We start from the raw sequence: 26,900 nt of genomic DNA, 5'->3' as shown, positions 1-26,900 counted from the left end.
GAAGCCAAACTTTGGTCACATTTTGCTTTACAGGACAATGTTCTGAATTATATTATATCAAGACATTTTCATGACCAACATTTCCTGAAGTCTCTGTTCAGTTCAATTTTCGGAAATGATAAATTAGTATCACTATTTAAATGACTCGTTATTTAAACGATGACTTCATGAACTTTCCAAAAGCTGAATGATATTTTTTAAAATTTTCCAAAACATTTCTAGGCCTGGAGAACAAATTTTCATATTCCATAACTTTTCCAGGATTGTCCTGACTGTGGGAAACCTGCACATACTGCATCACATCAGCCTGTCTGATCCTCCTCTGGTCTGAGGAGGGAACCGGTCTGCTCTGTCTTCTCTTCAGGAACAATAAAGTTTTATTCTGCATCACAGTCAGCTGTGCGGCTTGAGATGAACTTCATTTAACTCACATCAAACAGACGCTGTGCAGTTCAGTCACACAAACAGAAATCCACAACACATCACACAGGACACCGATCCATCTGATCAGCAAACCTCGATATTATTCATTTATGATCAATAAATGATCAAATAAAGGGAAAACCACACTAAAAAAGAATTGAGAAGAAGCTGCATATTTTTTTTATTTCAAACATGAAAATAAACCAATCAAGATATCTTTTTTAGAGTGTGGATTTCCCTTTTTTGGTTCTTGAATTGTCTATTTGAAATCGACACAGCAGATAAACCTGATTTTATGTGCATTTTCTTCCCCAGCATATGGACTTTATCAGTCATAATCAATAAATGATCAAAACCACTTCTGCTCAGATCTTGAAATGTCCTGTGACTCTGTGTGTCTCAGTGGAAACTCTCTCTCCTGCTGCTGATCCTGGTTAACAGGTGATGTAATGGTCTTTTCCAGGACTTTCCATAACCAAGTCAGAACTCTTCCATCTCTTAAAACTGTTCTTCCTTGCTGGTTTGTTAATCTTGTTTTCCAGTCTGAAAACCATCTAATGCAGTGAATGTGTGAAAGTTAAAGTTAGAAAACACTGCGACCCATCTGGAAAATTCTCTGATATTCCCTGACTTCTCCTGAGAAATGATCAAATTCCCCAGTCTGGAATTCACCTCTCTAAATTCCATGATTTTCCAGGACCAGGGGAACTGGGCTGGTGACTTACCGTCGGTCTAACAGTAAAACCAGAGGGGCGATCATGAGTCTGAACCACAGACAGTGAAGGAATGATACACTGTGGGCAATGGAAGGTGGAGGGTGGACACTGATGACTGTGTGTGTGTGTGTGTGTGTGTGTGTGTGTGTGTGTGTGTGAGATGGAGGACATCTGTCTGTAAATGAGGCTGGATGATGAGAGTGAAGAGATGGAGCTCTAGCCAGAGGATCCATGACCCAGGAGGAGGAGGAGGAGGAAGAGGAGGAGGAGGAAGAGGAGGAGGCCTATGTGTCCACCAGGAACCTCTCTTCACGGCACTGACTTCTTCTTCTTCTCATTTTTAATGTGAAGCTCTCCTGCTTCCAGACTCCTGAATCTCATCCCTCCACTTTTCAGATTTTGTGGAGCGATTCAGAGAAACAGTCGAGCCAATCAGCGTCTTTGTGGGCGGGACTAAAGTTTGCGCCGTTCCTGCAACGGTTTTTCATTGGTGTTTCTGCAGAATAGATTTGTTGAAATCTCCTCCTTAACCAACAGATTGTCTTTGCAAAGACGATATTTTTATCTAAATGGACGACGTTCTTGGTCAGTTGGTAAATGTCTGCTAACATGTAGAGGCTGACTGGCTGCAGCATCATGTGACTGAAGAGACGTCACAGCGGCCGATACGTCAGTCACTAGTGATCGGTTCAGATACGTCAGTCACTAGTGATTGGTTCAGATACTTCGGTCACTAGTGATTGGTTCAGATACTTCGGTCACTAGTGATCGGTTCAGATACTTCGGTCACTAGTGATTGGTTCAGATACGTCGGTCACTAGTGATCGGTTCAGATACGTCGGTCACTAGTGATCGGTTCGGGGAAAATCAGCAGTGAGTGTTTCACCTTATCATACCCAACTGATTCCCATACTTATGTTACAATACAATATAATAAACCTTTATTAATCCGCTAGAGGTGATTCCATCTGACAGATATCTTCTGTTAAAAATATCTAAGGCTGATTCCTGAGTCGTTTTGGTAACACGTCACTTTACAGTAGCCTTATTCCTGTGTATTAACCTGTGTGTTAACTTATGGAAAAGTACCATAAGTACACAATATTACTGTGTTGGTACTTGATGAAAATGTACCTAACGCATCATGTACTTACAACGGTGTAACATCACCGTTTCAATGAAGCCATTTGAATGGTGTTACAGTGTAGTAAGTACATTATGTATTAGTTTAACACAGTGGAATAAGACCAGTGTAAAGTGCTGAAACAGGGAATCTGTGGTGCTGTTGGCTGAGAGAGGAGGCTGGTGGAGACAGGGGGCTGATGGGAGGTGGGGGGGGGGGGGGGGGGGGGCTGGGGACTTACTGTGTCCTTTGGATAGCAAGTCGTCGCTGTTGTCCTGCGGTCAGCAGAGCCGGCGGACGAGGAGAAAACAACCACAAGAAACACAACGTTACTGAGCGACAGCGACAGACAGAGAGAGCAGAGGGAACAGCGGGCGGCCGGGCTGCAGGGCGGCCATGTTGGCTCCAGGAGGGGGGAACTGACAGGAATGTTTCCTTAAAGCAGATCCAGAGTCTGCTGGCATCAGGCTGATTCATGCTTTACTTTTATATAATTTATTTCAGAACGTTTTTATCTTAATTAAAAGAAGAAGAGGAAGAGTTCAGCCTCTCTGTCCTGTTTCTCTTTCCACCCCAGACTGCAACCATGGAAGCTTTGGCATATTTTTTTGTAATTTTGGTGATATTGCAATGGTGAAGCCCGGCCCTGTTGCCATGACAACCGGTGCAACCGCGGGGCGCCGCCGCCGCTGACCTCTCTTCCTGTCGCCGACCAATCATCTTCCAGACACACCGCCCCCCCGCCCCCCCGCCTCCCCGCGCGACTGTACTTACGGTCGACATCGCTGGTCTCCTGCTCGCTCGCCTCCTTGCTCTTGTAGAAAGGAAACTTTCGGGAAAAGAGGTTCTTTTTACGCTTGTCATTGAGAGACTGCTGAGGAGGAAGAGGAGGAAGAGGAGGAGGAGGAGGGAGGAGGGGTGATGGAATAAAAAAAGGAGGAAGAAGGGGAGATGGGGAGTCTGATGTCGGTACGGAGAGAATGAGAAGCCGTTCGTCTGAGTCTGTGGCTCGCTGGCTGGCAGCCGGACGGAAACTCAACTAACACAAACTCTCAAAAACTCAAACACAGTGAAGTTGAAACTAGGAAACTATGGAAATAAACTTCCATTAACAGCCTTAATGAAAAGAAATAAAAAAATATTCCACAAATAAACAAATAAATCTCACAACTGCCCTTAAACCATGAGAACAGAAACTGTAACTTTATCAAAACTCTTATTTTGTTTACCTTACTGACTGCAGTACACAAGGACAAAGTATTAATAATAAATCCTACTCATAATCTAAGAGTCTCTAATGTAAAGTCAGGTCATTTTCAACATAACTCTTCATGTAGGAATTTATTTTTACCAATACTACTAACTGATCAAGATCAGATCTGCCATCTGGTGGAGGATTTTTTCCTAAGTGACATCCATCTATTTGTATGACAGGTGACTCCACAGTATTAGGGCATTGTGGGAAAATGTCCCGTCCACTGAGCCAGCCTCAGCCACAGAGTCAGAGGAGAAACAAAGTGGTTTGTGGTCCGGCCGCCCGCCTGCAGCCCAGAGAGCGGCGGCTCTCTCTCTCTGTCTCACACACACAGTTTGTATTTCTTCTTCTTCTTCTCTCTCTTTTTTTCCCCAGTTTTGTACCATTTGTATGTGCAGATACAGTGAAGAGTTGAGTCTAGCCACAGCCAAAGACAGAGTGAAGGAGACAGACGTGTGAGGGGAGGAACGGCAGCGGGACGGAGGCTGGAGACGCCGCTCGCTCCCTGACATGCAGACGGCGTGCAGAGAGGAAGCTTTACTGCAGCGACATGCCAGGAGACACAGTCACTAACATTTATCTGGTTTCTCTCAGCCGGAACAACATCTAACGTTCGGAGTAAGCTGTTAACAAAAACTCCTTTCAGCAACACAAGGACTGAAATACTTTTCCGGGACGTCCCAGTAGGAATAAAACTGATCCCAGACAGCACAGGGACAGGACGTCTGTGTTTACCTGCACACTGATAATTCAGTCTGAACCTGATTAAAACAATACTGCCTCTACTGAAACTGTCATGTGAGGATCTGAATCAGAGGAACAGAACCTGGTTCACAAATAGATTTCTGCTCAATCTTTCCATTTTTTAGTGCATGATAACAGTCAGTCAGGTTTACTTTGTTTTGTTTTTGTTTTCTAACTCTGCAAGTCAAAGGCAGCGGTGAAGAGAGAACTAGAATGTCCTACTGCAGTAGAAGTACTGTTACTTTGCTGATATTTACTCAAGTAAAAGTACTGGTGTAAAAATCTGCTTCAGTAAAAGTAAAAAGTGTGTGATTTAAAATGTTCTCAGAGTAAAAGTTCCTGAGTTCCTCTTTAGAACAGAGAACGTTGTTAGCTGTGATCTTTTCCATGTGATTCTAACAGGAGAGAGGTCAGAGTTCAAACTAGATTCTTTTCACTGGAAACATTAGAAACGACAAAATAAAGTGCAGAAACAAAGTAAAGTCAGATTCCTCTTCTCACTGTGAATGGATCCACAGTTTGTCAGTTTACGTTGATCCAGTTTCTGTTGCTGATGGAGAGACACAATCTGTTCTGTGATGGATGGGATTTAAAATGGACTGAAGGAAAAGTCAAATTACTGACTTTAAAAAATACTCAAAAAAGTACAAGTACACAAAAAAGCTACTCAATCACAGTCAGGTGAGTAAATTAAATTAGTTACTTCACCCTTAAGGAGCCTGCATGTTGTATTTACTGCAGTGGAGTGACGAGCAGTAAACCGATGAAACTGATGAACTGAATCCATGTAAACCAGATTATTGACGATCAAGTTACTTCAAACCTTGTAAACATTGTAATGGAAATTCTGCCTGACTTCTCCCAGTAATCAGAGTATTGGTGTGCATGTAAACCTTCTGAATTCTTCCTCAAAGCTGACTTCTCTTCTTCATGTTCAAAAACAAGAGCAGACTCGTTTTTCCTGTCGGTATATTCAGCAGGAGCTCAAATAATCTCAGGTTCTAATATGAAAAGTGAAAGTGTCTCATCACCTAAACACATTCCTGGATATTTACTGCACTTGGAGACTAAACTGACTGGTGTTTTACTGACAGAAGACAAGAGCAGTGGCATTAGACCGCATTAGATCACATGCTACACTTAAATGTTACACAGGAGGTGAAACGATAAGACAGCAGGTGAGGGAGGTGAGTGGGTGAGGAAGAGGAAGAGGAGGAGGAGGAAGAGGGTGTTTCAGAGGGAGGAGGCAGGAGCAGACAGTCAGACGTCAATGGCAAGCGTTTCTCTCTTTGGGGGGGGTTTTTCCCAGTCATGCATGTTGGTTTCACTCCCCAGCAGGTTGGCGTGTTAGCGGGCGGGTGGGCGGGCGGCGCGGGGCGTTTTGGCGACGCGTGTTAAAGCGACACACTGTCTGGAGGCTGGGTGCTGGGGAGGCGCTGCGTCTCGACACACAGGTCAGGAGAAAAGAAACGTACGGCGAGTCTGGGGCAGCGGCAGTCAAGAGATCCACGACATGCTGTTAACTGCTAGCTAGCGTTTAATCGTTTTAACATTAGTCAATCAGACTGATTAGTAGGTGGAATTCAAGTGGTTGCAAATACTGTGTTCATTTTAATGAAGCCTAACAGATGTAGGGCTCAGATACAGTGAATGAGAAACAGCTAATTCTGGCTGACGATTCGACATGCAAAATAATTCATTTCAGTCATTTTAAAAGTTTTTTAAAGCTAAAAACATGAAACACAGACTTAGAAACCGTCCCAGATGCAGACTGGTTCAAACAGGGTTCCCACCGCACCTGGACAGCAAATTCAAGCACTTTTCAATGACTTTCAAGGTTTTGTGTATTTTTGAATTTCAGGACTCCAGACGGTCATGTTTTGGGGGCAGTCAGACTCAGACCCTCATGGTGAAATCCTTCATGTTAAACCTGGAGGTGTTGATCCAGAGCCGAGGCAGACTGACCGTACTGTAGCTGGATCTGAATAAAACTCAAGTCGTTTCAAGGCTGGCCTTCATTTGCAAAAACTTTCAAGGCCTTATTTTATTTTTCTAAAATGCACAAACCTTCAAGGATTTTCAAGGCCTGTGGGAACCCTGTTTACATGACAGTCAACTACTGCAGTACTCTACTACTACTAGGATTCTACTACTACTGCTACTACTTCTACTACTACTACTTCTACTACTACTGCTGCTGCTATTACTGCTAATGCTACTACTACTACTGCTGCTACTACTACTACTACTACTACTTCTAGTGCTACTATTACTGCTACTACTACTGCTGCTGCTATTACTGCTAATGCTACTACTACTACTGCTGCTATTACTGCTAATGCTACTACTACTACTACTGCTGCTATTACTGCTAATGCTACTACTACTACTGCTGCTATTACTGCTAATGCTACTACTACTACTACTACTACTATTACTGCTGCTACTTCTTCTACTACTGCTAGTATTACTTCTACTACTACTCCGATGTGAAGTTCTGCAGGTAAAATCAGTCACTCACCCCTCTGTCTCGAGACTTTGCGTTGAACTTGACCGTCTTTAATCTCGCTCTCTCCTTCTTCTCAACCCTGTGGTCAAAGAGGATGGGAGGTCAAAGGTCAGTGGCGGCCATTGTTTAGCAACGATGACACAGGACAGTGAACATTACAGCGTTACACAGGCCGGATTTACATGAGCAGTGGTGACTAATAAGACCAAGAGCTGCACAGCTGTCCTATGACACATAAGACCCACTGCTCATATGATAGTGTGTGTGTGTGTGTGTGTGTGACTGACCGTCTCTTGCTGGGGATGACCCCCACCTCCTCCACCTCTCCCTGGGCCGTCAGCTGTCTGGCCTGCCACCACTCGTCGTCGGAGGCGTTCACCACATGCAGGATGTCTCCGAACTTGAAGTTGAGTCCCTGGCTGGGCAGACCGGAGTCCCGGGTCTTATCGTAGTCAAACAGCGCTCTGCGGGACAAACAAACAAACAACAGTGTAAACACAATGAAAACACAGAAAACCACAGAGCTTCTCCTCCTCGTCTTGTCAGTGTGGCTTCTCAACTGTTACTATTAATAACAACAGTCAGTACCATCTTTTAAAAGCACTTCTTAAAACGTACTTTTATCATAAGGCCTTTATGTGATCTTTAGCTTTTACATATTTTCTTTTTATCCTTGTGGAACTGTCTGCTATTTATTGTTGTCATTTCTTCATGTTATATTGATTTTTGTCATTGTTCACTTTTATTTTTCTTGGCTGTGAAGTACCTTGTAACTTGACAAAGGCTTTATGTTAAAAACCAACATACTGGAATGTTCTAGACTGTGATATATGACATTATATCCTAAAGGAGTTAAACCCCTATGGAGCCTCCTACACTAATTGTTTTAAATCCTGGCATATCATTGGTCCACAGGACCTGAAGCGGCCATCTTGTTTGTCATGGAATATCTTTGTTTACTATGCATGCAACTCTATAACCCTGGAGGCCGCCTTGGTTTTTAACATTTAAGCTTTTCTGTTCTGTTCTCCAACAGTAGCTGAATTATTTCTGTTCACTTTGATTCGTGCAAATCAGAGGAGCTTCAAGGTTGTGACAGTTTATTTTCCCGTTGTAGGTTTAGTTGTAGGTTTAGTTGTAGGTTTAATTGTAGATTTAGTTGTAGGTTTAGTTGTAGGTTTAGTTGTAGGTTTAGTTGTAGATTTAGTTGTAGGTTTAGTTGTAGGTTTAGTTGTAGGTTTCGTTGTAGGTTTCGTTGTAGATTTAGTTGTAGGTTTAGTTGTAGGTTTCGTTGTAGGTTTCGTTGTAGGTTTCGTTGTAGGTTTCGTTGTAGATTTAGTTGTAGGTTTAGTTGTAGGTTTCGTTGTAGGTTTCGTGGTGTACCAGAGTCTTACCTGACGTATAGCGATCTCTTCTGGCTGGTCCGCAGCGATCCGGATCCAGAACTGATGCTGCTGTTCATCATCTGCTCCCGCAGGTCGTGGATCTTCGCCTCAAACCGACTGTACTCTGCACAGGGAGAGGAGGTTCAGAGGTTACACAGCTTTAATATACAGTCAACCAGTACAGACTGTGTTGTACTGGTCAGCTCCCAGTGTGGCTTCAGTCAACGCTCCCTGCAGAAACACAGGTTACTAAAGGTTCCTGTTTGATCAGAGCGCTGTTCTAAGCATCAGCGTTTCCTGAGGACCTTGGTGAAGACGAGCTGTGATGTCGGTCAGATCCATCGATTCAGATTAGCTCGTCTTTGGAAACTCATGGAGGAAAGCGGAACAGGCAAACAGAACGAGCGATTAGCATCAGAGTTATCAGATCGACTGAAGGTGCAAACGCTGACAGGCGCTGAATCCATCTGATCTGAGCAGAGGAAGAGCTGCAGCCCCGCTCAAGAGAAGCATCTCTCTGAAGCTTTTTTTAGTTTCTTGTGTTTTTCTCACCTGAACTGAAAGTTTCCACAGTCATTAATGTGCAGAGTGTTTCAGGACCTTTGAAACCTCTTAAAACTCCAAACTAGCAAAATGACTATCAGAAACTCGGCATCGGTTTCTTTAATCCTGAAAAATTCAGAGTTTGCAGACCTGTGGATTGACCTGACAGCAGTGCCGTAATGACAGCGATCAATACAGGCTAACACTAACTAACTCACTAACTGATGTTCCTCAGCTGACCCTAACAGAAAGGAGGATTTGCCTACATGGATCAACAGAGGATCACATTACAGCACTCTGTGACTCTTCATTATAACATTCCTCAACTCGCTGAGACCCAGAAAGGATCAGATCCGTCCTCCAGGTGTTTCCAGGTGTTTCCAGGAGTTTCCAGGTCTTACCCTCTGGTCTGTAGTGGGCGACGATGGTGACGGTCTGGCCGGCGTTCTTCAGCGCGGCGGCGGCCTGTTCGTGTGTGGCGCTGCGCAGGTCGACCCCGTTCACCTGAAAACAGCAGGGCAGAAGTTACAGTACAAAGCATTTAAAAAAAGACTCATTTAGTTTAGTAGTAGCAGCAGCAGCAGTAGTAGTAGTAGTAGTAGTAGTAGCAGTACTAGTAGTAGTAGTAGTAGTATTAGCAGTAGTAGTATCAGTAGTAGTAGTAGTAGTAGTAGTAGTATCAGTACTAGTAGTAGTACTAGCAGTAGTAGTATCAGTACTACTGCTAGTAGTAGTAGTAGTAGTAGTAGTAGTAGTATCAGTACTAGTAGTAGTACTAGCAGTAGAAGTATCAGTACTACTACTAGTAGTAGTAGTAGTAGTAGCAGCAGCAGCAGCAGCAGTAGTAGTAGTAGCAGTAGTAGTAACAGTAGTTATCAGTAACAGTAGTAGTAACACTAGTAGTAGTAGTAGTACTAGTGTGTGTGTGTGTGTGTGTATACAGCCATAACTGCATAAATAAAGGCTTTTAATTTAGACTATCAGGAACTGTGTAGCCATCAGTCATATTCAGTATAATATTGCTAGTTATGTTGGTCCATAACAAATGTGATTGAATGTGTGTGTTCAGTGTGTGTATACGAATGTTTAGTGTGTATACATACAAAAAACAGTCCATCTCTTTCCCTCAGCTCTCCACAGTAAGGTGTGTGTGTGTGTGTGTTCAATGTGTTCTCTCTCTCTCTGTGTGTGTGTGTGTGTGTGTGTGTGTGTGTGTGTGTGTGTGTGTTCAGAGTGTGTGTGTGTTTAGTGTGTGTGTACGTACAGACACCAGCCTGTCTCCTTTCCTCAGCTCTCCACACAGGTCGGCCGGTCCTCCTGCCAGGATGAAGGAGATGAAGATTCCCTCTCCGTCTTCCCCGCCCACGATGTTGAAGCCCAATCCCGTCGCTCCTCTGTGCAGCACCACCTTCCTGGGCTCCCTATTGGACGACACCGCACACAGGAGCTGTCAATCATCCTGACACAAGTCAACTTCACACAGAAGCAGAGAGAGCGATGAAGGAAGCAAGTAACTACAGTCGGAAAACCATCGTCTTCCTCCTCTACTGCTGCTGTTTTGAAGTAAAAAATACTTTCCTCCTCTTTCTTCAGCTCTTATTTCTCTGATTTATTGATCCATGATCATTCTAGAGTCACAGGAATATTTACTCCACCTACTGGCTGGCTGCTGTGACCTCTGACCTTTCACCTCCTCACTATCAGCTGCCTGTAATATTGATGATCTGGGAGTTGAAGTTTGTTCTACTTTTTTGTTTCTGTTGATATGAGCGTCACAGTGATGACTAACATGGAAAATGTAACAAACAAAACAACAACAACAACAACAACAACTCCAGATTGTGTTCAGTTTCATGGCACATTCGTGATGACGCATCACTTTTTCTAAATTCAAGAAGAGGATTGTGGGAGTCGTGTGAAAATTTGCTGCTGAGGTGTGAAGATTCAAAGTTTCATTTTCACAATAATAAAACTTTTACTTCCTTTTATTCATTTGATACGGCTCAGTTCAGACAAACATGATTTGTAGAAAACTGTTTTAAACCTAAGATGTTTGTATTTATCTCTGCATGAGGAATAGAGAGTTGAGGTAATTCCAGGTTTTAACCAGTAGAGGGCGGAGCAGCTGTGTTTCTTCCTCACACAGCAACAACCTGTCTAACACTCAATGAGGCCAGTAGCTCCCAAACTGAGGAGCAGGGACCCCGGGGGGTCCTTGAAGGGCTTCCAGGAGGTCCCAAGCAAAAAGAGGAATAGTTCAATTTCACTCTAATTCAGTAGAAATGATCCCAGTTAGAGAAGAAGAATGACTGTTTACATGCAGAGTATCCTGGGTACTGACACATCCCCCTTACTTTTACAATGTTGTTTTTATTGTGGTACATCTTAATAATACACAAAAGCTCTATGCAGTAGTCTATTTCACTATTTCATCTCCACTTTAAGGTCTTATTCTGGAAACTGTTTACACCTCCCTGTATCCAAACACATCTGCCAATACTGACAGCTCTCCCAGCTGCTTCCTCCCATCTTCTAGCTTCCTTGTGAAGATCCCACTGCCGACTTCAGACTTCACGGATCATATTCGGATTTCTCAAAACGGGGATATGATGTTTACATGCTCCAACACAAGAACAGGATATTCCAATAAACCCGGATATTAACGGGACAGTGGTCAAAGACTGTTGTGATCGGAACTAAAAGACTCTCTGGAGGTCTGTGACATGAAAACATTTAAGAGGAATTCGCCTCGCCAACTGAGTCAACCTGACTAACATTTATTTAGCCAGTAGAGTCACTTAGAATAGATAGAACAACAATGAGAGAGAGAGAGACACACAGAGAAATAGAGAGAGAGAAATAGAGAGAGAGAGAGAGAGAGACAGAGAGAAATAGAGACAGAGAAATAGAGAGACAGAGAGAGAGAGAGACACACACAGAGAAATAGAGAGAGACACAGAGAAATAGAGACAGAGAGAGAGACACACAGAGAAATAGAGACAGAGAAATAGAGACAGAGAGAGAGAGAGACAGAGAAAGAGACAGAGAAATAGAGACAGAAATAGAGAGACAGAGACAGAGAGAGACAAACAGAGAAATAGAGAGAGAGACAGAGAAATAGAGAGACAAAGAGAGAGAGAGACAGAGAGAGAGACAGACAGAGAGAGACAGAGAGACAAACAGAGAAATAGAGACAGAGAGAGAGAGACAGAGAGAGACAGAGAGAGAGACAGAGAGAGAGACAGAGAGAGAGACAGAGAGAGAGAGAGAGACAGAGAGAGAGACAGAGAGAGACAAACAGAGAAATAGAGAGAGAGACAGAGAAATAGAGACAAAGAGAGAGAGAGACAGAGAGAGAGACAGACAGAGAGACAGAGAGAGACAGAGAGAGAGACAGAGAGACAGAGAGAGAGACAGACAGAGAGAGAGAGAGACAGAGAGAGACAGAGAGAGAGACAGAGAGAGAGAGAGAGACAGAGAGAGAGACAGAGAGAGACAAACAGAGAAATAGAGAGAGAGACAGAGAAATAGAGACAAAGAGAGAGAGAGACAGAGAGAGAGACAGACAGAGAGACAGAGAGAGACAGAGAGAGAGACAGAGAGACAGAGAGAGAGACAGACAGAGAGAGAGAGAGACAGAGAGACAAACAGAAATAGAGACAGAGAGAGACAGAGAGAGAGACAGAGAGAGAGAGAGAGAGAGACAGACAGAGAGAGAGAGAGAGAGAGCACGACTGGCCATCTGCCTCAGTGTTTTGAAACTCGTCATAGTGTCCGATTGCAACTTTAAAATTAAAACTAACTATTGCTCGGTTTGTGATTTGGCCACGCCCCCTTCATAGCCACGCCCCCTTCTTCAAACTGACTTCCTGTTGGCCGGTCCTTTCTTCACCTCCCTCACTCTCCCTCTTTCTGAACGGCTAAACCAGTAACAGTATCGCTCACTACAGGCTTCCCAAATATCTCACATTTCTAAACTCAACCTTAACTTCTTGACAAAAGATTTTCAGTGTTCAGTATGAATTCTGCAGATTGTGACATGACTGACAACTAGACCACAGCTCAACATTATTCAACACTACAACTAATATCACTATATGTGAAATGACAGTGGCTCCACAACTGTATATAATATGTAATAACAGGCGTACTGCAACCGAACAACACATTTTCCACTCTTCTCTAATCGTCTTTTGCAATTCCCAAACGTTTCAAGACCTGGGAATAAAGTCAGTTTCCAGACCTACAGCACTGAGGTGTGAAATCCCAGTCTGTGGATCATTCTCCCAGACAAAATCCAAAGCTTTCCAAACCTGGAAATGATCAGAATTGATATCTTTCCTTACTTTTCCAGACCTTGTAAAAATCCTGATCTTTTCCTCTCTTTCACTGCCACCTCATCCATCTCTTTATCTGTGCAGCTAATTCTTTTTAAAGACCGATCACGCCTCCATCCTCCTCTTTAATCTCTGCGTCTTCGGAGGCCGACCCACTCAATTTTCATTCCCACCTCCTCCATCTATCCATCTTCTCATCACATGCATTCATCCATTCATCTATTCATCTTTTCCTCCAGTCCTCCCTCCCTACATCAGCGTTTTCAATCAGTCGTCAGTAGACCGGCGTGGCGGCGAGCTGAGCGCCGGTGCGTCTGACGCTGCAGACATTTATCACAGCGGAGAGCAGAGCGATGGTTTTGGCCTCACCTGGTGACATCGTCGTCTCCCAGCATGCTCTTGGGGGTCGGGGAGTAGCGTCCCGAGGGAGCCGGGGGGAGGGGCTGGCCCATGAAGCTGGGGGGGCTGATATGGTTCTCCATTTGCAGGGAGTAGGCTGAGAGAGAGAGAGAGAGAGAAATAGAGAGAGACAGAGAGAGAGAGAGAGAGATAAGTAGGCAGGTAGAAATCTCAAAAAGTTCAAGTTGCTAGTCAGAAAATGACTCCCATATTGCTGCTGTCACAGAAAAAACCCCTGCAAATTTTAGTTTTTCTGAAATTTTTGTTTTTCTTTTCTCCTGAAACTTCCCCTGGTCAGTTTGTTCAGACAGTTTCACGACTCTTGCAGGAGTGAAACCTGGTAAAACCTCATTTTTAAAAAACACTCGGGCGTCAGCCGGTAAACACGCATTCTTCCCCCGTCTCCTGACACACTTACGTTCTGCAGGAGCGAGGTCTGGGTCGGACGGCAGCGGGCCGGTCGGCTGGCTCGACCTCTCACAGCTCTACAGCTCTACAGCTTCTCCATCTGAACCCGCTTCAGACCGCCGCGCCGCGCCACGCCGAGGCTCCTGTTACCGTCTGATTGGATGAGCGAGGAACGCGGCGGGGGGGAAGTTTGGAAACGTAATCCAGACTAGTAACCCAGATGGACCGACTGTCTGTCTGTCACATGACTTATACATGCCATCCACCAGGCTCCTGTCATGTCTGAGGTGTGGTAAGCATGGACAGAACTGCAGAATTTATATTTAACAAAACATAAACGCGCACTGATTTTGTATTTCTCCACTCCTTCCCACCTGACCAACCTGACTGGTTCATCTGACCAGTTTACTTCAGTTCATGTTCCTTAACTCATGATCAATCTATCCATTTGGGTCGTTCCTTGCTAATTAACTTAACCTTGTTCTTCAACTTTCCATTGTTATAATCCACTTTACGGCAGTCAGTCATCCACAAATAAAAAAAATAAATAATTTTGGTACCCGAAATGAGGGTGTAATCAATCATTTATCATCATCGTAATACAAGGTTAATTTGTGTTTGTGTATATCTATGTCTAAGGCCTATTCTGCGTCATTCCCCATATATTGTTTGTTTGTTTGTTTATTTATTTGTTTGTTTATTCAGATGGGAGAGAAGGGGTAGGTTGTGGTTTGGAATGTTCTATAGGAGTTGGAGGAATAAGGGAAGAAAACAAAAATGTGGAATCCTGTGGAAATGTTAGATTTTGGGGAAGTTGCTTCAGAGGTAGCCAGGGAAACTCTGGGATCCTCTGAGTGTGTGTTGACGTGCACACACGTGCACCTCGGCATGTGACTGGATGATTTTTAGAGGAAGAGAGGAAAGGGAAATGTCGAGGTGAACACTATGAAATAAAACGACTACAACATTTAAAAAGCTGAGAAACACGAGGCATTAAAATTTAAAGTGCAGCAATTCCCAAATGATTTTTACGAATCAACTGCTCTGCAGATTTTGTCAGCACACTGTCGACTGGAAGCACCAACACACTTCACATGAATAGATCACATGACGTTTAAGATCCACCTGAAGGATAAAGTGTGTCCGACATTTCTTTAGAGAAAATGAAACAACTGTCCTTTCATCATCATCACACAGCAAAACCAGAGCAGAATGCCGGGTCTCATATGGATCCGGTCCAGAACAAAGTTGTGTGTCGAAACCACCGACAACTGGGATCACTACACACACTGACACACTTTGACAGCAAAAAAGAGAAAAATTAGAAAAGAAATCCATAATAAAACCAAAAAATCTGAATCCAGACAAAACAAACATCCAAAAAAAACCCAAAACAAAAAACAAAATTAGAGGAAATAACATGGAATTAGAAAAACAAAACAGATTTATAGGACCCTAGCCATCTACACATGCCATTTGATGCCTTTCAGTGCCAGGAGTGCGTACATGTTTAGTGTGGGTGGCTCCTGTGGGAATTGAACCCCTGACCCTGGCAGTGTTGGTGCCTTGCTCGACGCTCTGAGCCACACAGGGAATCTGACCTCTGACCTTCATCAGGCTCCTGACCGACCTGAGCAGCAGTGAAACACAGACTGTGGTTCTCAAAAGCCTCCACACTGCTGTGAGAGTATCTTCTGCTGTGCAAAGTAGGGCTGCACAATTAATCAAAAACAGGTACGATGACATTTTTAATTTTACTCAGTAATTTTTCATCATCAGCCTCTTGTCACGTTGCATCACATTGTGCTCGTTTGCAGCTTGGATCACAACTTCCACAAGAATCTTGCACACGGCTGCAGTTAAATCAAACGGCGGCCCCTTCCTGCAGCATCAGAAACACCGATGACAGCAAGAGTGGATCCAGAGAAGCAGCAGATTATTTTAACGACGTTTCCCTCCAGAACATCAGAATCCGTCCGCTGAGATCAAAGGTAAAGCGGGAGACGACACACCGACCGCCTCTCTCTGAATGAAAGTAAAGCCGATTCTGATCAATTCTCACATAATTGCCACCTCTTCCCCCCTTTCTCTGATCCAATCAGTCCAATTGGTGCATATGATAACCGGAGCAGGGCATGATGGGACGGCTGGCTGCATCATAGCGCCCATCACAACAATTATTCCCCCCCCCCCCCCCCCCCGTCTTTTCCTAAGCCGCAGCTCTGCTGGAGGCATCGTGTGCACTTAACAGAATTATTTCTCATTCATTAACTCCGGCTCAGATCTTTCCCCGTCCGGCCTGGCAGGACATTATTATACATATTGCTAACACACACACACACCCCCACCCCCCCACCACACACACACACACACACACCTCCCCCCCCACCCCCGGGTGCCTCTGCATTAGTGTATTGCTGTCTGGATTAGCCGGGCGATAGCGATAGCAGCTGCAGCACGTGACGCAGCGAAGCTCGACGCTCACTGATTAAATTTGCTGCTCGTCCTTCACGCCTCCGAACCCCAACGCAACGCCAGGAGGGAGGAGGGGTCTACGGTACCGTGGGGGTTCAGACTGGAGGGGATCTATAAAGAAAGGAAGAGGAGGGGTCTACGGTACCGTGGGGGTTCGGACCGGAGGGGATCTATGAAGACAGGAAGAGGAGGGGTCTACGGTACCGTGGGGGTTCAGACTGGAGGGGATCTATAAAGAAAGGAAGAGGAGGGGTCTACGGTACCGTGGGGGTTCGGACCGGAGGGGATCTATGAAGACAGGAAGAGGAGGGGTCTACGGTACCGTGGGGGTTCAGACTGGAGGGGATCTATAAAGAAAGGAAGAGGAGGGGTCTACGGTACCGTGGGGGTTCGGACTGGAGGGGATCTATGAAGACAGGAAGAGGAGGGGTCTACGGTACCGTGGGGGTTCAGACCGGAGGAGATCTATAAAGACAGGAAGAGGAGGGGTCTACGGTAACGTGGGGGTTCGGACCGGAGGGGATCTATAAAGACAGGAAGAGGAGGGGTCTACGGTACCGTGGGGGTTCAGACCGGAGGGGATCTATGAAGACAGAAAGAGGAGGGGTCTACGGTAACGTGGGGGTTCGGACTGGAGGGGATCTATGAAGACAGGAAGAGGAGGGGTCTAGGGTTAGGGTTAGGATGCTGATAAAGTCCCGTCTTTATGTACCATGCACTCACAACGTTGTGGGTTCAAGTCTGGTTCAAAATCTTGCGGAAACGCCTTAAAAATCATCTTCACATTTGTAAAACAGTCCCATAGTTCAACACACAATCTCTTCAGGTAATCTTTCCACTCAACTATAATCTATTGGATCTCTAGACTCTGTGGATATGTTTTTTTTTTACATTACTCTAGTAGTGTTTTGTACTCTGTAGTGGCTTTACTGTAGTATCAGTACCATGCTACTGTAGTTATAGTACAGTATCAGTACCATGCTGTACTCATACTGGGCCCACTGTGGCTGTGGTACAGTATCAGTACTGTGGTTTTCAACAGAAAATTAATTGATTATAATTTTGATAATCGATTAATACCAAACATTTGCTGGTCACAGCTTCACAAATGCCAGGATTTGCTGCTTTTGTCCATTTCATATCATTATAGTTTTTTCGCTGCCTGTCAGACTAAAGAAATTTTAAGATGTTGCTTTGGGCTCTGGTAACTTGTGATGGGCATTTGTCATTATTTTTGACATTTTTTAAAGTTAATGATTGATCGATTAACTGAAAAAATGTATCAACAATGAAAATAACTGTAGAGTTGAAGGTTCTCCATCCTCAGAGAACCATCAGCCTCTCTCAGCCTTTCAGCAGACGCTCATCTGACCATTTCATCACGTCCGCCTCGGTCAGAGGGTTCATCTGGACGCCGTTCCTCCCCGCCGTCATCAAACCAGGGATCGGCCAACTCACACTTTGTCCTTGAGCCCCTCCCCCCCCAGCCCCACCCATCCCCCCCCAGCCCCACCCCTCCCTCATTCACCCATTAAGTGCGATGCACCGAGGGACTCGTTGGCACCAAACTGGGACTTCGTGCGCTGAATGTTCCGCCTCGTCTCGACTTTGAAACGTGTCGTTCAGAGGAATACCGCAGGGAACGCCGTCCCCTTCCTCCAAGACACACTGCGGTCCCCGGTGAATTCCCCCCCCCCCCTGTAATTCGAGGTCAAGACCAAGACCGAGGGAACCGCCTTCGAACCGGGACCGGGACCTTTCTAATCTGGTCTGTTACCCGTGACTTCTGGATGTCACCAGAAAGCTCTGTCCCCTGGGAGTCGGAGGAGGCTTCGCGTCCTTGTTTGTCCCGGAGAAGAGGTGCGCCGGCAGGGGACAAGGCTGATGAAGACCAGCTGAGTACAGAACGCCATAACGGGGCGTCCTGGTGGCCCGGTGGTCTTGGTGTTGCGTAACATGCAGACATGACATCCTGGGTTCAAATCCGGCCCAGGACCTTTGCCGCATGTCATCCCTCCCCCTCTCTCTCTCTCTCTCCCAGTCTTTCCTGTCTCTCTCGACTTTAAAACTGTCTAATAAAGGGGACAACGCCAGAAAAAAATATCTTTAAAAACACTGAACACTAAACTACAGTTTCGCTCAATACAACAGGCTTCAAAACATTCTCAACCGTCCCTTTAAGGAGGAAAACGGTGCCTGACTTCCCTCTCTCTCCTCGGATCACTCTGCTCTATTTTGTTTTCTGTTGTAACAAAAATAAAAGTTCCAGTTGTGTGACCAAAAACACATCCACGAATTTAATATCCCAGAATTTAGAGCACCTAAATGACTTGTATCTGCATCTTCCTTCATCTTCATATCTTTTTTATACACCCTCTAAATGTATTTAAGTTTAACATTTATGTTTAAGAATATCCCATGACACAACGCCTCTCCCATTAAAGTCTCCATGAAATGAATGAATGAATGAATGGGTGGGGCGGACCCTGCTCCGATCGATAGCGACAGCGCCGATCAATACTGCCTGACGAGGCTCTGATCGACAGCACGGGACACGGCAGGGAGACGCTTTTTCCACATTTCCCCGCTCTGAGCCGACAGGTTTGGGGTTCTGGGGACCGGCTGTTTCCACTCCGCCTCACGCGGAGCGGTCAGGACAGCAGAGCGGTGAGAGGATCCATGCAGCTCAACAGGCAGAGCAAGGCACCGACACCACCAGGGTGAGGGGTTCGACTCCCACTGGGGCCAGAGCAAGGCACCGACACCGCCAGGGTGAGGGGTTCGACTCCCACTGGGGCCAGAGCAAGGCACCGACACCGCCAGGGTGAGGGGTTCGACTCCCACTGGGGCCAGAGCAAGGCACCGACACCGCCAGGGTGAGGGGTTCGACTCCCACTGGGGCCAGAGCAAGGCACCGACACCGCCAGGGTGAGGGGTTCGACTCCCACTGGGGCCAGAGCAAGGCACCGACACCGCCAGGGTGAGGGGTTCGACTCCCACTGGGGCCAGAGCAAGGCACCGACACCGCCAGGGTGAGGGGTTCGACTCCCACTGGGGCCAGAGCAAGGCACCGACACCGCCAGGGTGAGGGGTTCGACTCCCACTGGGGCCAGAGCAAGGCACCGACACCGCCAGGGTGAGGGGTTCGACTCCCACTGGGGCCAGAGCAAGGCACCCACACCGCCAGGGTGAGGGGTTCGACTCCCACTGGGGCCAGAGCAAGGCACCGACACCGCCAGGGTGAGGGGTTCGACTCCCACTGGGGCCAGAGCAAGGCACCGACACCGCCAGGGTGAGGGGTTCGACTCCCACTGGGGCCAGAGCAAGGCACCGACACCGCCAGGGTGAGGGGCTCGACTCCCACTGGGGCCAGAGCAAGGCACCCACACCGCCAGGGTGAGGGGTTCGACTCCCACTGGGGCCAGAGCAAGGCACCCACACAGCCAGGGTGAGGGGTTCGACTCCCACTGGGGCCAGAGCAAGGCACCCACACCGCCAGGGTGAGGGGTTCGACTCCCACTGGGGCCAGAGCAAGGCACCAACACCGCCAGGGTGAGGGGTTCGACTCCCACTGGGGCCAGAGCAAGGCACCAACACCGCCAGGGTGAGGGGTTCGACTCCCACTGGGGCCAGAGCAAGGCACCAACACCGCCAGGGTGAGGGGTTCGACTCCCACTGGGGCCAGAGCAAGGCATCAACACAGAGTGAGGGGTTCGACTCCCACTGGGGCCAGAGCAAGGCACCAACACCGCCAGGGTGAGGGGTTCGACTCCCACTGGGGCCAGAGCAAGGCATCAACACAGGGTGAGGGGTTCGACTCCCACTGGGGCCAGAGCAAGGTACTAACACCGCCAGGGTGAGGGGTTCGACTCCCACTGGGGCCAGAGCAAGGCACCGACACAGGGTGAGGGGTTCGACTCCCACTGGGGCCTCTCTATAACCACTGATAAATTATATGATTTCTTTTTGTAAAATATCATATAGAAAAGGTTTAAATCATGCTGCTGTCATGAAATCGCTTTTTATCTCTTTTTTAATCTCCTAAAATCTAGCACTGAACTTTTTTAAAGATGACAGACAGAGGGAAGAAGCTCTGCGTGGCTCTGATGTGAACAGACAGAAGCTGTTTGGAGGGACAGCCAGAAGTTTCACATTTTCCACTTACTTGCAAAAAATGTAAGAAAATAAAATAGAAAGAAAAAAAAAAAGGTCTTCAACAGAGTCAAACTGCACCACATACTACATGTAATGAAGGGTTGTATCTATTTTTCACTTAAGACAGAATGTTTTTGGATCACTGCTTCTTAATTCTTATTAAAGTGATCATCTAGTATCTTCTTTAAAGATTGTTAGAGTCTACTTTCGTCTGCATTATGCCCCTTTACACTGTGTGAGGTCCTGTTGTCCTGCACCATGTGTGACAGAATGTATTGTACTCATATATTGTACTACTCTGTTAGTTGTTAATATGTCCCTGCACCAATGTCACCAAGACAAATCTGTTTACATTTATCAGATGCTCAGGAGAACCTCAGTAAGAGTCGGGTTCTGCATGTTCCTCGGTTTGTTTGTTTGTTTGTGCGGAACACTTTTAGCCATGCGGGGGATTATGGTACGCAGCATTGAGCCGGCGCAGAGGCCCGCATGAGGGAAACCCGGTGTGCGCTTGTACACCAGGCAGTACGGTAGAAGTCACGAGAGCTGCAGGTCGCTGTGCTGCTCATCCACAGACCAGGAGGCTGCTCGCTGTCTGGAGTCAGAGCGGGAATCAAACATTTTGTAAAACTGTGTTAAGACTGTTGGCTGTTGGTCAGTTAGATCTAGTCTGGCTCATTCTCTATAAAGTTCTTTGAGGCATGCTGTGATAAAGAGATCTATCAACAAATGACTTGACTGTGTTACCTCTGCACTTTGGAGTTTTTAAAGTCAACGTCACCACCAGTCACCAGTCTGACGCCTGATTAAATGTTCTGTGTTTCATTCTCTCAAAGCCATTCTGATCTAAAGGCTTCTGCTTAAATGCTTGAAATTAGTTTCTTAGACAAATATGAATAGTGAAGTTGATCCTATGTATGAATTTCTTTCCAAAGCCTTTGCCTTTCCATCAAGGCAAAGAATCGAAAATATAAGATAGTTTTGATTTGTTTAACACTTTTTTGGTCGCTGCATAATTCCATTTGTGTCATTTCATAGTTTTGAGTCTTTACTGTTATTCTAAAATGTGTCCAAACTTTTGACTGGTAGTGTACATTTCCCCCCTCCACCCGAGCTCCCAGAAACCAGGAGCGCTTGTACTTGAATACAGCGACTGTGTTTCTACGTGACGGGACAGAGTCTGCGGACAGAAGAGTCTCACTCACAGTTGGTGAGGTCTGGCGGGGCGAAGCTGTCGTTCATGAAGACACTGTTGGGTTTTGCCACTTTCAAGTAAACCACGTCGGGGGTGTTTTTCAAGGCAGTGACGGCGTGTTCGTGGCTCACCTCCTCCAGGCAAGCGCTGTTCACCTGGACCACAGGGAGACCGGGGAGACCAGGAGACAAACATTTAGCAAAAAACACAGACAGAGACACAGACACAGATAAACATATCATCTCAAAACCCCCCACACTGTTCCCAAGGCTGCCACACTACACCCCGAAACACCCTGCCTTTAAATATTACACTTGTTGGCTCAGTGGACAGGTTTAAAGATCTAACCCCAACTCAAAACTTATCTTTTTAATCTAGCCTATAACTAGCAGTTGTCTGTTTTAATGTTTAATTATTTTCTGCAATTTTTCATTTGACTTTTTTTTTTAAATTTATGATTCTAATTATCTTGTATACACTCTCTTCTCTTTCTTTCCAAATAAATTGTTTTAAATCCTTAATTATTAATAGTAACACCCATTGTTTTTATTTTCTTCCTCTTCCTTGTGTATGTGTGTGTGGTTTTAAACTTGCTGCTGATTGTAAAGCACTTTGAGCTGCGTTCTGTGCATGAAAGGTGCTGTATAAATAAAGTTCATTCATTCACATTTCCTCAAGACAGACCAAACGTTTTAATCTCTGGAAAGGTCTAAAACTATTTTTCAGAAAGCCAAATTCAACTAAAAGGCCTGATTCTACACTGTTCTACACTCTCTCTTTTCTTTCTCTTTTATGAAGACAGTTTAAAACAAGGCTGCCCAAATTATGGTCCGTGGGTCATACTTTTAGGACCTCCTGTATAGTTTATTTGTTCTGTTTAGATGTTATTGTAATGTCTAACGAGTGATTTTCAGACACCTTGCTTATTAAAAGGCATGCTAACATTCCTTGCTACATTCCTAAATAATCAGTGTCCCATCTCACTATCTCTATCTGGCACCTGGCACTCCATGTCAAAACATTCGGGCCTCCTTTACTTCAGAGAGGGAACCAGGCGAATAAACGCTCTCGCAGGACAGTATATGATCACAGATTATCATGCACTCACTCAAGTCTATAAATAATTATGAAAACCAGCTAATCCAGCCCGCCACAACCCCGTGTCCTTACAGCCAGCAGTTTGTCTCCGATCTGCAGCCTCCCGTCTTTATGTGCGGCTCCTCCTTCGATGATTTTGGTGACGTAGATGCTGTTGTCCCCCGGGATGTGCTGGTTCCCCACTCCGCCCGCTATACTGAACCCGAGACCTGGAGCAGACCGAGACCGAGGAAGAGGGGGGAGACTGTTATCAAGCCTTCATCAACCTGCCAGGACCAACAGGCGCCTCGCAGGACCAACAGTCAGAGCAAAGACACACAGTTTTGAAAGATGCCATTTATAAATACTGTCGCCAATTTAACATCGGCGCAGATCAGGGCGCAAAAAAAGCACAAAAGCATATTTTAGCATGTTTCCTTGGAAACCGAGGCTTTGTTCTTGAGCCTGGATTCTTGTCTGAATAATCATGAAGCCCTGAGGGATTTCACTAAAGCTACTTGGCAAGCGGAGACAAAGCAGCAACACATCCACACCGTCTGCACGCCGCTCTGTGCTCCTCAGCAGGATGACGAGCGGCAGCCAGAGCGGAGCGGCGACCTGAAGCTCACATCAGAGCCGCTTAATCTGCAGTTCAGCTGAGCGTTCTGCGCACGCCGAACAAATATTTAAGGAAGCGGAGACTGGTCCCATTGTGTGGAAGTTATGTGTTTATGATGCTTAATACCTACAGAACAATGTTTTTAGCTAGGGATGATAACAAGCTAAAATGGAATATCGGTATCGGGGATTTTACTCAAGACTAAAATCCAATTAGTTTAAAACAGATTAAAATCCGGCACTCTGTATCGGACGATACTTAAATCTTCATACTCGGTATCGGCATTGAAAAAGTGGGACAGATGTGGAACCAAAATTAAAATTACCCCCAAGCAACACTGCTGCATAAGATTACACTGCTGCCAGTGGTGATGCAGAGAAGGAAGAAGATGATTCTGTTGCAGTGAGTCTGTGGATTGGAGCCAACATGGCTGAACTAAACACACTGTGCTTTTCCAGAGTGTGATGCAATCCATCCTCAAACTGACTTCATTTATAAGAAGTCAGTTTCAGAAAATGGAGTGATACTATTAACGTGACACTTTTAATTACCACCATTCTTGTATCATTTAAAAGACTTTTACACTTTTAAAACATTTTTTCTCCCTGTCTCTTATTTCTTTCTCTATCATTTTCCATTTCTTTCTCTATCATCCATGATCATTCTGCGTTCACAGGAATATCTGTTCCATCTGACCTCTGACCTCCTTCCTGTTTGTGGGTTGTAATGTGTAGTGCAGTACAGTGCAGTACAGTGCAGTACAGTATTGTACAGTACAGTGCAGTACAGTGCAGTACAGTATTGTACAGTACAGTGCAGTACAGTGCAGTACAGTGCAGTACAGTACAGTGCAGTACAGTGCAGTACAGTATTGTACAGTACAGTGCAGTACAGTATTGTACAGTACAGTGCAGTACAGTGCAGTACAGTATTGTACAGTACAGTGCAGTACAGTGCAGTACAGTGCAGTACAGTATTGTACAGTACAGTGCAGTACAGTGCAGTACAGTATTGTACAGTACAGTGCAGTACAGTATTGTACAGTACAGTGCAGTACAGTGCAGTACAGTGCAGTACAGTATTGTACAGTACAGTGCAGTACAGTGCAGTACAGTACTGTACAGTACAGTGCAGTACAGTGCAGTACAGTATTGTACAGTACAGTGCAGTACAGTACAGCAGAACTTAATACTGTACTGTACAGTACAGTGCAGCTCAATACAGTAGAGTACAGTAGAGTACAGTACAGCCCAGCACAGTACACTACAGTACAATACAGTACAGTACAGTACACTACAGTACAATACAGTACAGTACAGTACAGCCCAGCACAGTACAATACAGTACAGTACAGTACAGTACAGCACAGCCCAGCACAGTACACTACAGTACAGTACACTACAATACAGTACAGTACACTACAGTACAGTACACTACAATACAGTACAGTACAGTACACTACAGTACACTACAGTACAGTACAGTACACTACAGTACAATACAGTACACTACGGTACAGTACAATACAGTACAATACAGTACAGTACAGTACAATACAGTACAATACAGTACAGTACACTACAGTACACTACAGTACAGTACAGTACAATACAGTACAATACAGTACAGTACAGTACAGTACAGTACAGTACACTACAGTACAGTACAGTACAGTACACTACAATACAGCACAGTCCAGTCGGTTACCTTTGGGTCCCTTCACCAGCTTGATCTCCATCAGTTTCTCGGAGACGGGTTTCCTCCGGCGGACGTAGAGTCGGACCAGAGACCCCGCCTCCTTCAGCGCCTCCACGGCCCGGCTGTGGGTCACGTCCCGCACGTCCACCTCGTTCACCCGCAGGATCACATCGTTCACCCTGAAACACAGCAGGCCGCTTGCCGTCAGTCGTCCCGCCGCTCACTGCACGCTCACCGCACGCTCACCGCACGCTCGCCGCAACACTGCCACACTATTCCCAAACTGCTGCTACACCCAAAAGGGAAGTTTAGATTTTGTTCCTTTTGTCATTTTCAGGGGCTGCACCAGTCATTTACACTTTACAATTAGGCGGCAGCAGACAGACAGAATTACTGCTGATAGATGTGTGTGTGTTGGTTTGTTCTGAGCGTCAACATGGCGGCGAGGCAGAAGAACAGGAAGCTTTGCTCATAACAGAGCTGCTTGATAGAAAACAGAAGAAACAGACTCTACTGTATAATTCAATCAGAAACTGATCTGGAAACCTCCAGTCCTCCCAACGCTCCACCAGGCTTCCTCTGGTTTCTCTTTGTTTCAGTCGGACCGTCGTCTCTGTGTTCGCCGCTAGCTTCTACAGAACAAACGTAGGAACGACTCTGATTGGCTGAACGGACGCTGACGAATCCGTCCGTCCAGAAAAAGTTCAGCTGGGTTGAACTTTCTGTCCGTCAAAAGGTCATCCAGAGCGACCTTCAAGTGAGCAGGAGGGGTTCAGAGTGTCTTGCTCAAGGGTGCTTTGGCAGGACGCAGCGTTGTTTCCTGGGATCAAACCCGAGACCCTCTGGTAACGGGACGGTCTCTCTAACTGCTTTACACAGCTGCCCAATTTGAGAGGCGCACGCGATGTCATGAGTAGAATAATTTAGTTTGAATGTGTCAAGTTTTGAGTTGTGTATCATTTTACCATCAATAAATCATCAGCACATTCATTTAGAGACATTAGCATAATTACAGTAAACAGAGGAAGCAACGGGGCTGATGGGAAATGTAGTCTTAATGTGGAGAAACACTAGAACTAACAATACTACTGGAGTGAGATAGAGGAGAACAATCGACTCCAACATGCTCTCATATATCAAGGTGTCACTACTGATCTGACAGTGATGTATTGATGGTTAAAGTTACTCGTAGCATGAAGAAGAAATGTCAGGATTACTAATGCAGGATGGGAGACTTCTATGTTGACTAATACTGTAATTTGGCAAAATTGTCAAAATAATAATAAATAAGGCGTTTAGCTTTCTTAACGGACCTGGATTTCTGCCCAACAATTTGGAAGAAAGGATGTTTAAGTTCAACTAGTCTTTTGTTTTTCCTGATATTTAATTTCACTGTCGGTCTGCCTGCTGTGTAACAGAGCTGCCCCCCCCCCCCCCCGTCCCCCCCCCCCAGACCGACACCCGAGCCGTCCGGCTAACAGGTTCACATTCGACTCGGGGAAACCTGAAACTGGCGGCGCTCTTCATCCCGCAGCTCGTCATCGTCACCCGGATCGGGTGTGTCAGACGCAGGCCGCTGCATCTTTAATGAGGCAGTGAAAGGGACCCGGGCGCTGTGGGGGATTCTGGGTAAACAGCTCAGTAAAGGCTGCTGTTCGATCCAAAGTGAGATCTGAAGCAGCGGAAAATAAAGCGACACCTCGTCTTACTGCAGAAACCCAAAACACATGACGGGACGTTTTAAAGGAAAGTGTAAATTCAGTCTACAGTTGATAGAAGATAAAAGATAAAAGATAAAAGATGTGGTGCGTTCTGCAGGACAGCAGCAGGTAACTTCAG

The 26,900-nt window shown here is 45.7% G+C and overlaps 1 protein-coding gene across 25 annotated transcripts in view; it reads right to left on the bottom strand.

Annotated features, from left to right (window-relative positions):
* Nucleotides 1–26,900, bottom strand: part of dlg1b (discs large MAGUK scaffold protein 1b) — a 156,078-nt gene that overhangs the window by 13,615 nt on the left and 115,563 nt on the right. For 11 of the 25 annotated variants that reach the window (XM_078287697.1, XM_078287703.1, XM_078287701.1 and 8 more), the window contains 10 exons: nt 25,071–25,240; nt 22,838–22,974; nt 21,678–21,822; nt 13,405–13,531; nt 9,963–10,119; nt 9,100–9,202; nt 8,165–8,279; nt 7,058–7,234; nt 6,783–6,849; nt 2,504–2,537 (listed from right to left, as the gene is read on the bottom strand). In XM_078287697.1, the coding sequence (XP_078143823.1) occupies nt 2,504–2,537; nt 6,783–6,849; nt 7,058–7,234; nt 8,165–8,279; nt 9,100–9,202; nt 9,963–10,119; nt 13,405–13,531; nt 21,678–21,822; nt 22,838–22,974; nt 25,071–25,240 (1,232 nt within the window). Of the gene's footprint in view, nt 1–2,503; nt 2,538–3,036; nt 3,137–6,782; nt 6,850–7,057; nt 7,235–8,164; nt 8,280–9,099; nt 9,203–9,962; nt 10,120–13,404; nt 13,532–21,677; nt 21,823–22,837; nt 22,975–25,070; nt 25,241–26,900 lie in introns of all 25 variants that reach the window. The other 14 variants (XM_078287694.1, XM_078287696.1, XM_078287700.1 and 11 more) reach the window with 2 other exon arrangements.

This window comes from Centroberyx gerrardi, chromosome 13 (genome assembly GCF_048128805.1).
Source record: "Centroberyx gerrardi isolate f3 chromosome 13, fCenGer3.hap1.cur.20231027, whole genome shotgun sequence".
Lineage (NCBI taxonomy): Eukaryota > Metazoa > Chordata > Actinopteri > Beryciformes > Berycidae > Centroberyx > Centroberyx gerrardi.
Note: the sequence above shows the minus strand (reverse complement) of the source record. Positions and strands in the feature narration are given on the sequence as shown.